The sequence below is a fragment of the Sinocyclocheilus anshuiensis genome, unplaced genomic scaffold, assembly GCF_001515605.1.
Source record: "Sinocyclocheilus anshuiensis isolate Anshui unplaced genomic scaffold, SAMN03320099.WGS_v1.1 scaffold4075, whole genome shotgun sequence".
Classification (NCBI taxonomy): domain Eukaryota; kingdom Metazoa; phylum Chordata; class Actinopteri; order Cypriniformes; family Cyprinidae; genus Sinocyclocheilus; species Sinocyclocheilus anshuiensis.
The window spans coordinates 17,705-28,189 of record NW_015554322.1 but is presented as its reverse complement, the minus strand read 5'-3'; the positions used below and the strand labels follow the sequence as shown (position 1 = coordinate 28,189).

At 37.5% G+C, this 10,485-nt stretch overlaps 1 protein-coding gene and 1 long non-coding RNA gene across 2 annotated transcripts in view; one reads left to right on the top strand and one right to left on the bottom strand.

Moving 5' to 3' along the window:
* Window positions 1–4,674: 4,674 nt before the first annotated feature.
* On the top strand, window positions 4,675–5,215 carry LOC107671370 (uncharacterized). Its single transcript, XR_001632192.1, has 2 exons — window positions 4,675–4,781; window positions 5,169–5,215. It is a non-coding gene; the product is annotated as an uncharacterized LOC107671370 (long non-coding RNA).
* Window positions 5,216–7,501: 2,286 nt separating this feature from the next.
* LOC107671369 (metalloreductase STEAP4-like) overlaps window positions 7,502–10,485 on the bottom strand; it is a 6,459-nt gene continuing 3,475 nt past the window's right edge. Inside the window, exons 3-4 of the mRNA XM_016464276.1 lie at window positions 8,065–8,229; window positions 7,502–7,796 (exon numbers count right to left, since the gene is read on the bottom strand). Coding sequence (XP_016319762.1) covers window positions 7,737–7,796; window positions 8,065–8,229 — 225 coding nt within the window. The 3' untranslated portion in view covers window positions 7,502–7,736. The remainder of the gene's footprint in view (window positions 7,797–8,064; window positions 8,230–10,485) is intronic.

Sequence of the window (10,485 nt, the reverse complement as noted above, 5' to 3'; positions counted from 1 at the left end):
CATGATCATTTGAGCTGTTTTAACACCCTCTGCAGAGCAGCTGCTGTACTAGAATGTATGTAAAAGCTAGCCAGGACTGCAGTGGACACACAAGATTTTCTTAGTTGCCTAAGGAAGTGAAGCCATTGGTGGGCCTCAATGGCAGACATTATGTACTCCATCCACTTGAGAGCAGAAGTGAGAATGATGTTAATAAATACTATTGGCTATACATAGAATGGGGTGTATTTGATTATTAATTGATCATTCATTGTATTTTATTATATTAGTTGCACGCATGTGCTGTACTTATATGCATATGGGGTTGTCTATGTTTAGATGAAGGGTGAAAGGCACAAAGGTAAAATTACATCATCATATATCAACACAATAACTCAATAAACACCAGTGAGTGGGCACAAACAGAGCCACTGAATCATTTTATTCTCCAAGCACGTACTGTGATATTATAAGCCATAGTTAATAATAGGTGTAAAATCAGGCAGCTCTTATCACTTCCAAACACATTTTTTTTATATAACGCTGCTGAAAATAACAGCATAGACAAGCCTCAGATGGTTAGCTGGTCTTAGCTGGTTTACAGTAATTTAAGATGGTCAAACTAGTTTGTCTAGTTCTCAGCTTGACTAGCTGAAAAAGTCCCCAAAACCCCTCTAAAACCAGTCAAAAGCTTAGTTGACTAGTGAAAGTAGAAAAATGAAAATGGTCAAAAATGCACTCACCCCCATGTTGTTCCCAACCTGTATGACTCTCTTTAGTGGAACATAAAATGAAGATATTTTGAGTGTTGTTACTGTTTTACTTGAACCTAAATTTTATGGATAGAAAAAATACTGAGACATTTCTTAAATAGTTTCCACAAAAGTCATACAGGCTTGGAACAAAATGAGGGTAAGTAAATGATGATAGAATTTTTATTTTTGTGTGAACTACCCCTTTAAGACCATTTTATGTTACCATTGCTTCCAGCTAAAACACAAGTCCTATATCAGGGGTGGCGAACGTCGGTCCTGGAGAGCCGCAGCCCTGCAGAGTTTTGCTTCAACCCTAATCAAACACACCTGAACAAGCTAATCAAGGTCTGAAGGGTTACGAGGAAGCTACAGGCAGGGGAGTTTTAATTAGGGTTGGAGCTGAACTCTGCAGGGCTGCGGCTCTCCATGACCAGAGTTCGCCACCCCAGTCCTGTATCCAAAATGTTGCTTTCTCTAGTGCGGGAGTGTCCAAACCTGTTCCTGGAGGACACTGTCCATAGTTTAGCTTCAACCCTAATTAAACACACCTGAATCAGCTAATCAAGGTCTTCAGACTCAGTAGAAGCTTAGGCAGGTGTGTTGGAGCTAAACAGTTCTAAACAAATAGGTTGGTGGTTGTTAATGTGAGAGGACAACAGAGATGGACTTTTTCACTGGAGGAAGCATTATCATGGATTATGGACTGGTATTTTGTCCGGAAGCAATGGTTAAAGTTAAAATACCTTAATGACAAATTGATTTCTTACAAACACACAGCCTTTTGCTTCACAATATGTTAATTGATAGACTGGAGTCATGTGGATTACTGTGATTCTTTTATCAGCTGTTTGAACTCTCATTCTGACGGCACCCATTCACTGCAGAGGATCCACTGGTGAGCAGGTGATGTAATGCTAAATTTTTCCAGATCTGTTCCAATGAAGAAAGAAACCCATCTACATCTTGAATGGCCTGAGGATGAGTAAATTTTCATTTTTGGGTGAACTATTCTTTTAAGATATTTTTGGAACAGTTTGGGTCGATTACATAATCAGCAGCATGTCATTTTTCATTATTCAGGAGATACTGATGAGATTAAAAGCAATTACAGAAAGCATCATGTCATCCCACTTGATGTGCTACAGATACTTCTGATCTTTGCTGCCAGTTCTGTGATCATTTAGCCAAGAAAATGGTTTTCTGTTTCTGCCAATTTAATTCAGTTTGCTGAGAGGCTACATATTCTATTTTGTCCAATTAATGCAGATTGGTTTACATTACTAGCTGGTTTTATATGATTGTCAAAGCAAACTAACATATTTTCAGCAACATAGAGAGACAATATGTTGACTTGCAGTTGGTCTGTAGAGAGCTTGAGAGGAAGTGAATTTTAGAGGTAGAATTTTTGAAAACCCATCACATGAAACAGTCAGGTCTGCATGGAATCCAGAATAGATTACACTGTGATGTAGTTACATGGGTGTGTGTGTGTGCAATAGAGAGAGTTGTGTGTGTGTGTGTGTGGGGTGGGGGAAGAGGAGGAAGGATGCTGTATTCTAGTTGCTTTTAAAGTGCCTATGAAACGGGGCCAGCTTCATTCTGCAAGAGAAGAGCTGAATTTTTTGAAGAAATATACACAGGCAATAGAGACAAACACAGATGCTCACAGAATCCTCAGTGCTCAGGCACGTTTGAGTTGTAACCCAAACAGCCTTTTATCATTTCCCTCTATGACGATACTTTGTATCACCTGAGAGATGTCTGTGGTGAGGCAACAACAACTAAGCTTGGTGTGTGTTGCAGATTGTTTGATCGCAGTCCCAAAAGGCACATGGTTTCATAGAGACACTCGTTTGCCTTTATTTATGGTTATCCTGCAAGGTCAATAACCAAGGTACCTGAGAAAGTCCTTAATGGTGGTTTAATGATTTTGCTTAAATTATTCAATTGATATTTAAGATGGATAATGGAAATTCATTAATAATTCAACTCTGAATCTGTTTTAAATGTCAAAGCAAAGATACAGACATTCAGTGTTATTTAAGCCATATTTAAGTTAATATATGTATGTATGTATGTATGTATGTATGTGTAGCAAATTCTCAAAAGGGAATCATATTTATAAGTAATTATAACTGGGTTATAATTAATTATGAATATTTAGATCAGATCTTAGAATTAACTGTAGCAGAATCAATATTACAATGATTTAATCTGTTCGTCCACCGACAGTATAATTTATCAATTCTAGGAAATATTATTTTCCTGGCCAAGAAAGAATAACTTTCCTACTTCATACAGTACTAGCATTAACTTAGCATGTAGCAAGATCAACATTCAGTGAGCAGCACACAGAGGCAAACAATTGTGAATATAAGGGATTTAATAAATGAAACTACAGTATACAAGACTAAGCAAAACACATATATACAGAATGAAGGAAAGTAAGGTAAGAGAGAGAGAGAGAAGAACAAAGAATGGCAGTATTTAGCATCAATTAACAACAACCTAATGAGAATCATCAGAGAATCAAAAATCATCTTGACAAAACTTAGACCCAACTTTATACACGCATCTAACTAGTTGAAAAAGGTTACTTGCATTGGCTTTGTTGCTGAACAAGCGTCCGGATGCGGTAGACAATGGAGGTTCTTGATGAGTTCTGAGTGAGCTGGAAGCTTTCATCGAGTTCTAAAGATCGGAGAGTCCACAGCGAATCGACAAATGGCGCTTTTCCACTGCATGGTACGGCACGGTACGGCTCGGTACGGTTCACTTTTGGGGGGTTTTCCACTGGGTACAGTGTACCTGGTACCTGGTACTTTTTTTAGTACCACCTCGGTTGGGGTTCCAAGTGAACCGTACCGTTACCAAAACGTGACTCTCGTTGATAGCAGAGGAGCGGATCCAGCGAGAGCTTGATGGGGCGACGCGGAATGAAAAAATTTTTTTTAGGAGTCGTGGTAGTAGAGGTGGCGCAACTATAGACATGTGAATAATCCCCCGCCCTCTAAAACGGTACTGAACTGCAGTGGAAACGCAAACCGCGCACAAAGTTACTTGAAGATAAAAACTGCCGGAAAGTCAGACTCCAGGGTGATGAGTCTTGGAGAGTGTGTCTCAAAGGGTTTGAGCCATGATTGGTTTGGGTTAGGGACTTTTAAGGGTCTACCAGTCACACCCATCTTTGGCAGATTGACCAATGTAGAGGTATGAATTTTGAGCGGGAGAGGTTCCTTTGTCTCATGCAACACCTTATTTGCATGGTTTATGGTGGTCTGGAGGATTTGTCCAATATTAAGTCAAAGTATGGTAAAAAGAGCATGGTGCAAATTATGGTGACATAATATACACTATTAATCCCGGAATCGGAAGACGGTCATTTTGATACCTGGCATGTCAGGGATTGGGAAACATTAAGGCAGTAATACATTCATATGTCTATATCCAAGTAATTGGAGCTTCACTATACTACAGAGTTATAACTAAGCTACTATAACCTAGGAACATGCATACAACACAGGAATACACTATATACATTTTGGAACAGTTTGATTGTGAATAAATGGAGTCAATGTCCTTTCCTATGTGTATTGTGGCTTTTGAGTATGTCTGGGCCACGGTTAGTGGCTCCTCATGGGGATGGGGGAATCGTTCCTTCCCCCTGGAATCTCTTTGAAGCGCAAAGAAAAGGTTGACGACTGTCCCTTCTTGCGTTGGAGAAGATAGCAGAGGTGATAACGCTCTTTGAACCAGAGGTGGACGTTAGACATGCATCTGTAATTTAGTTATAACAAGGGAGGAGGGAAAGTTTACGATGCCTAAAACCTGATCAAACATATTGATTGCATTCAAACGCTACATATGTGTATACAGTGTATGTACAAACGGCTTGTATGCGTGGCCCCTTTAAAACTTGTTGCCCTTTTAAGAGTTGTTGCCCTTTTAAGACTTGTTGCCATTTTAAGATTGCGCAGCAAAGTTTGAGAGAAGAGATGCGAGCCGATCCAAATCCAGGTGTTAATATGTGTGCGTGCATCCTGTAAAGTGAGTTGTTCTTGTTAAATTATGCTTAATATTGAGATTAAGTTGTAATCTTGCCGGCATTGGCAGCTATGGTAATTATTTTCGATTGATTGAGCGTGCATAACCAGCGCCTGTTTACATGCACGTTATGTATATCTGCCGTGAAATTCTATAATCGCTTTATTTCTACTGTTCTCATGTTCTACGTTGAGATAGTTCATCTGTCTATTGTGAATTGCAAGTATACGTGTGTTAATGAAGATTGTGGTTAAATGGCCTATTCAGATGCTAATATGGCAATCCATTGAGCTGTAGCATTTCACTTATTTCCAGTAATATTGATAATGTCAAATTATTAGATTTGAAGTTTGTATTATTCACTTTATTGTATTTGTTATCTTTGTACAGACCACACCTATTACATGCTCCATAGCACAGTAAAGTCATCAAAGAAAGAACTGTTGTTGACTGAGTTCCTGGGTTCTGACCAGCCCACCAGGGCAAGTGATCCCTTCCACAGTCCTTTAAAGATAAACGCAAAATTTCCAAATCCTACAGTGTATATATATATATAACAAAATTATGTAATAAATTGTACTAAGCCAATAAAACCAATAAAGTGTTCCTTAATTTGTCCAAACAGATACAACCAAGTCTTATTTGAAATTAATTTTTAGCATGATTTTGCTAGTGATGGCTAAGACCTTCCAAACATCCATGCATAATAATTATTTTTTTTAACCTTAATGCAAATGTAAATTTCAGAATGCTATGCCATTTTTTATTTGATATATATGTAATACAAAAATAAAATCAAAGTGAATATCCAATAATTATTGATAAACACACTCACAGTTGTGCTGTTGTGCTCAGAATAAGTGAAGTTATTATTTTTCTTCAAAGGTGCGCCCACAGGTTTTCAGTAATATGTCACAAAATGAGCCTTGCTATTTTAGTCTAAGCTACACTCTTTGCAGCCTGCAATTCTTCATAAAAGCACTAAACAGAAAGGACCATCCACCAGTGAAGGTGAATGCCTATGTGATTGACAGCTCCTTTATACTTCACAAGAGAGAGAAAGATGAACTTTCCTGCAGACAGGAAAGGACCTAGAAACAGATCAAGAAGTAAGTTGCTGCTCAATTTTGGATCGATAATATCTAAAGGGAAAAGCCAACTGGGAGGCTCTTGAGAGGAAATAGCCCAGAGGAAGCAGGTAATAAAAAAAGACAAGTACTTTACACAATACAGAAGAGTGTGCTCTAATAACAGCCCCATCATTGCTGGCTTTGTATACTTTAAAGGGGATTGACGATTTCTAACATGAACACAGATTATATAAATTGGTTATGTTGTGATGCACTATAAATATATGGTCAATATATATATATATATATATATATGTATTTGTGAGAATGTCCCAAGTGAAAAGAGGCTTTTAAATGGAATTTGAAGGTTATAAAGTAATATGAGATCATGTGAGATGTAATCACCAGTGGGATTAATTGACCCAAATTTTGTGTCTAATGGACAATGGGCCTCATTCATGAAACACGAGCAGAACTAATTTTTGTGCCAAATTTTGTGTCTAATGGACAATGGGCCTCATTCATGAAACACGAGCAGAACTAATTTTTGTGTAAATCATTCAGAAAGTCGTTCTGACGTAAATTTTCGGATTCATGAAAATGTTCGTATTTTGAAAATGTTTGTTGGTACGAAAGAAATGTACACCTGCTCCCTGCCACGTGTAAATGGTGCATAAAACATTCAAACGTTCTGTATTCTTTTAGACAAACTGAGGACACTGCATTTTTATGCACTATGTATTATAATGATATTTAACAAGTTCATTTGCCCGGTCTTTTTTCGGTTTTTACTTTTTAACTTTTGGTAAAACGCAGAGCTCGTCACTGTCCTTTTTTACACAGCCGTCAAATCACATTGGAGGAGGGGCGGGACAACCACTACATTGACAAACCATCATACTTGTACAACACAACAATGGAGAAGTTAATATTGCTGGTTACTGCATTTTTATATTCAGTAATATTCTTCAAAATAAGATACTCGTAACATGTTACTGCCGTGAATATTCCAAATAATAGCAAACAACGCGTCACTCCAGAAAAATGCAGTGCCTCCAAAGCTCTCTCAAGCACCACCAGCTGGTTGTTTTCAGAAGAGCACCAGGCATTAGGCTATGTCAGCTGGCTAAAAACGCTCTGGTGGACACACGTTCATTTATTCATTTATTGTTAGGCATATAGCCTATTAGTCTCTTATGCATTTATGCAATATAACTTGCTAAACCTGAGAATTGAGTTGAAAGGATTCCACACCATTCCTAGATACGTAATTTATGTAGCTGTAATTCATATGCAGGGAATAGGCCTATGCTAATTGTGAAAGAGCGTGCATGCGCTCCCTATTTACGAATGGTTGGAATTCAATAACACACACATTTAACTATCAAATCTGACCTTTACAAAGTATTTGTGAATCCGGAGGAGGGTTTTCGGGAAGGTCCGTTTTACGCGTAAATTAATTAGAATTTATTCATATTACGAATGTTTCATGAATGAGGCCCAATGCCTGTATTGGGAGGAAATATTTCTCCTTTTCTTGTAGACCTAAAGATGTATGTTGTCTCTAATTTTGAGTCCAAGTCAAGTCCAAAGTCAGTTGCTCAAGTAAGTCTTAGTTCTCTGCACTTTCAGCAGTAGAGTTCGGGGCACAGTTTTCATAGTTTAAAGATGGCTACGCCATGAGTGGTTGGTTTGTCTTTGTATCTCTGCCGTTTGCTGAAGTCTTGCCTTGTCTCTCCCAGCCTTGACGGATACGGGTGACCTTGCTGTCCACGCATGGAGTGATCAGGATTAGCTTTAGAATCAGAACCACACAGGGGACCACAAGAGACAACATGTATGCTGGAGGCATCTACCACCTATATGATGAAGGTTTCAAAAATCTGTCCTAGCCATACAGAAATGTGTGAACAGTACAGAGCAGCAGGGTGATGTAGCCTAGTTTAGACTATAAAGGAATGAAGAAAAATCATCATCAAACATCATTGTCAATGTGTTTCTTTGATCATAGTTCAACATTAAAAACCTACTGGATACATTTGTTCTGATCAATACTGTGAATATATATACTAATGTAATGTAATAGATGTCTTTCAGCTATAACCAGACAAAAAAACATCATTGTCCATATTGTATAATATTTTCTAAACTAATTAGTAAAATATTCTCCAGTGACACTCAAACTGATGCATTTCTACAGACTGTCAGTGTAATACCTGTACAAAACGGAACTCCCTCCAGTTTAGGGAATTGCTCACAGATGGAAGGGATGTAATTCCTAGTAGGACAAACAGCCCAAATCCAAGAATTCCCATGGAATAGTAGGAGTCATAACGCCAGGCTGCCATGTTGTCAAACTCATAGGTTTTATTATCTTTTACCTGCAAAACACTACGAGTTAGTTTGTTAGTTTTACCTTTTAGTCAGTTTAAAATTTTTGTGTGTCTGTATGTGTGTGTGTGTGTCTTTGTTTTAATCTGGGCAGATGTGCACACCATTTTTACAGCTTTAATGTAGCCTGTAGTCAGGGATGGGCAGTATTTCAGATGTATTCAAAATACGTAATTGAAATACAAAATACTATTTTGTATTTTAAAGCCTTTGGCAAAAATCAAATGTAATTTGTATTCCAATAAATTTAAGATTAGTATTTTTGTATTTTCAAAATACATTAAATACTTTGTGCAAGTCAACCTCTTTATCAGGGTGCTGATTTAGTTCAGACACACACCCTCCCCCCAACCCTAACATTCATCAAGTGAGCTGCAGCTGTACAGTACAACTCCATTCAGCATTGGGTAAGGGACTTTTCTGGAATAAGATAAGGTGAGGATGTCATGGTCAATTGTACATGTTGATTAAAGTTAAAATAGTGCATCATTCAGATTTGCCTTCAGTTAACATGAACATGAAAGAGCACTGACAAGGGGAAACAGCGTTATCCAATCAGTTTTAATAGTTAATCGGTTGTTGTTTTTTATCAACTAGCTTTTCAAAGATGTTTAAAGAATTACTGCATGCTAGGGCTGGTTGTTATGACAATACATATCGTGGCGATGATATAAAGTGTGAATCGACTGAACATTTTCTAAATCGTTTACATAGATAGGCCTGTCGGTGTAAGCAAATATATTCGTGCAGCTTTTAGAGGGCAGGAATTATTGGAACATTGGTGTGGAAAAGGAAGCATGAATGAATGAGTGATAGAATGTGCTGTGCTTGGTGCAATTGCGCTTATTATAAGTGTATGTGTATGTGTCCTCTATACTTCTATGGCTCTCAATTGATTCAGTGGTTGGAGTTGGATTAATACTCCTTGACAAGTTCTGTTACTTTCTGAATATGTTTCTGGCTACATTTAAAATCAAAACATATTTATCGTTTAATAATTGTTGTAATGCTAAAATGTTTGTTTTCAACTTCTAAATAGGTGTCCAATGATTGATCAATAAATATTTGATTGCTAAATATTGTACCCTTATTGAAGTAGCTGTTTAGTAGGATCATGATTTTGCATACCATTGCATGAATGACTGCCTGACACATAATATATTATTATATTTATGATTAACAATCAAATGATTAATTAGTTAAAAACTAGTTGCTATGAATACAGGTGCCATCAGTTGTCTTCTTATGAATGACTTCTATGTCATTAAGTCAGTGTTGCTGATGCAAAGTAGGCCCTTCATTACCAAGCACCAAGTAACTAAATTAGGATACAACTATGTGTCATTCGCAAACTGTTAAACATTAAAATGTTGGTTACTTTAAAACTAACCTTCATCTGGGAGATCACAGGGATATGTGAATATTTGATCTGTTCACAGGTTGCATATGTCAGATTTATTGCATGACTTGGGCAGAGAAAAACTGTTGCTATCAAACATTGTCAGTGTAATGGTGAAGGGATAGATCAAATAGGCCAACTGATGGAAGGTTTGCAAAGAAATTTCATGCTCCATTGTAAACTTATTTTTTCGTATTTTTAAAATACAAAAATACAGTAATTTATTTCGATACTTAGTGTGGCTGCTGTATTTTGTATATTTTATATACGGTATTTTATTTTAAGATACATTTTGATGTATCTTTGCCCAACCCTGCCTGTAGTAAACTAGGAGCTGTAAAGTCATCAAACAGCATTTGCAACTCAATTTACTTTAGTAATGTGATGTTATTTATTAGTGAAACAGGATCTTAAAGGGGTCATATGATGCGATTTCAATTTTTCCTTTCTCTTTGGAGTGTTACAAGCTCTTGGTGCATAAAGAAGATCTGTAAAGTTGCAAAGACTAAAGTCTCAAATCCAAAGAGATATTCTTTATAAAAGTTAAGAGCTCATTCTAACACGCCCCCACATATCTACATCACTATGTGGGAAGATTTGCATAACGCCACCCAAATGTTCACGCAAAGAAAGAAGGCATAACTTTTATTCTGGCTGTAGTATTGTTGCTGCCGCCATGTTGTGAATGCGCTGTGTGATTCGTTGTGAAAGCGAAACTACTTTGTTTGGCCTTCCAAAAGAGGACGATATCTGCTTCGTCATGCCTGGAGCATCCGTGCTGGTTGCTGAGGAAATATTACAACTTCGTGCTGTGGATCGCCGGATCGGCTTTCACCGTGGACGAAGC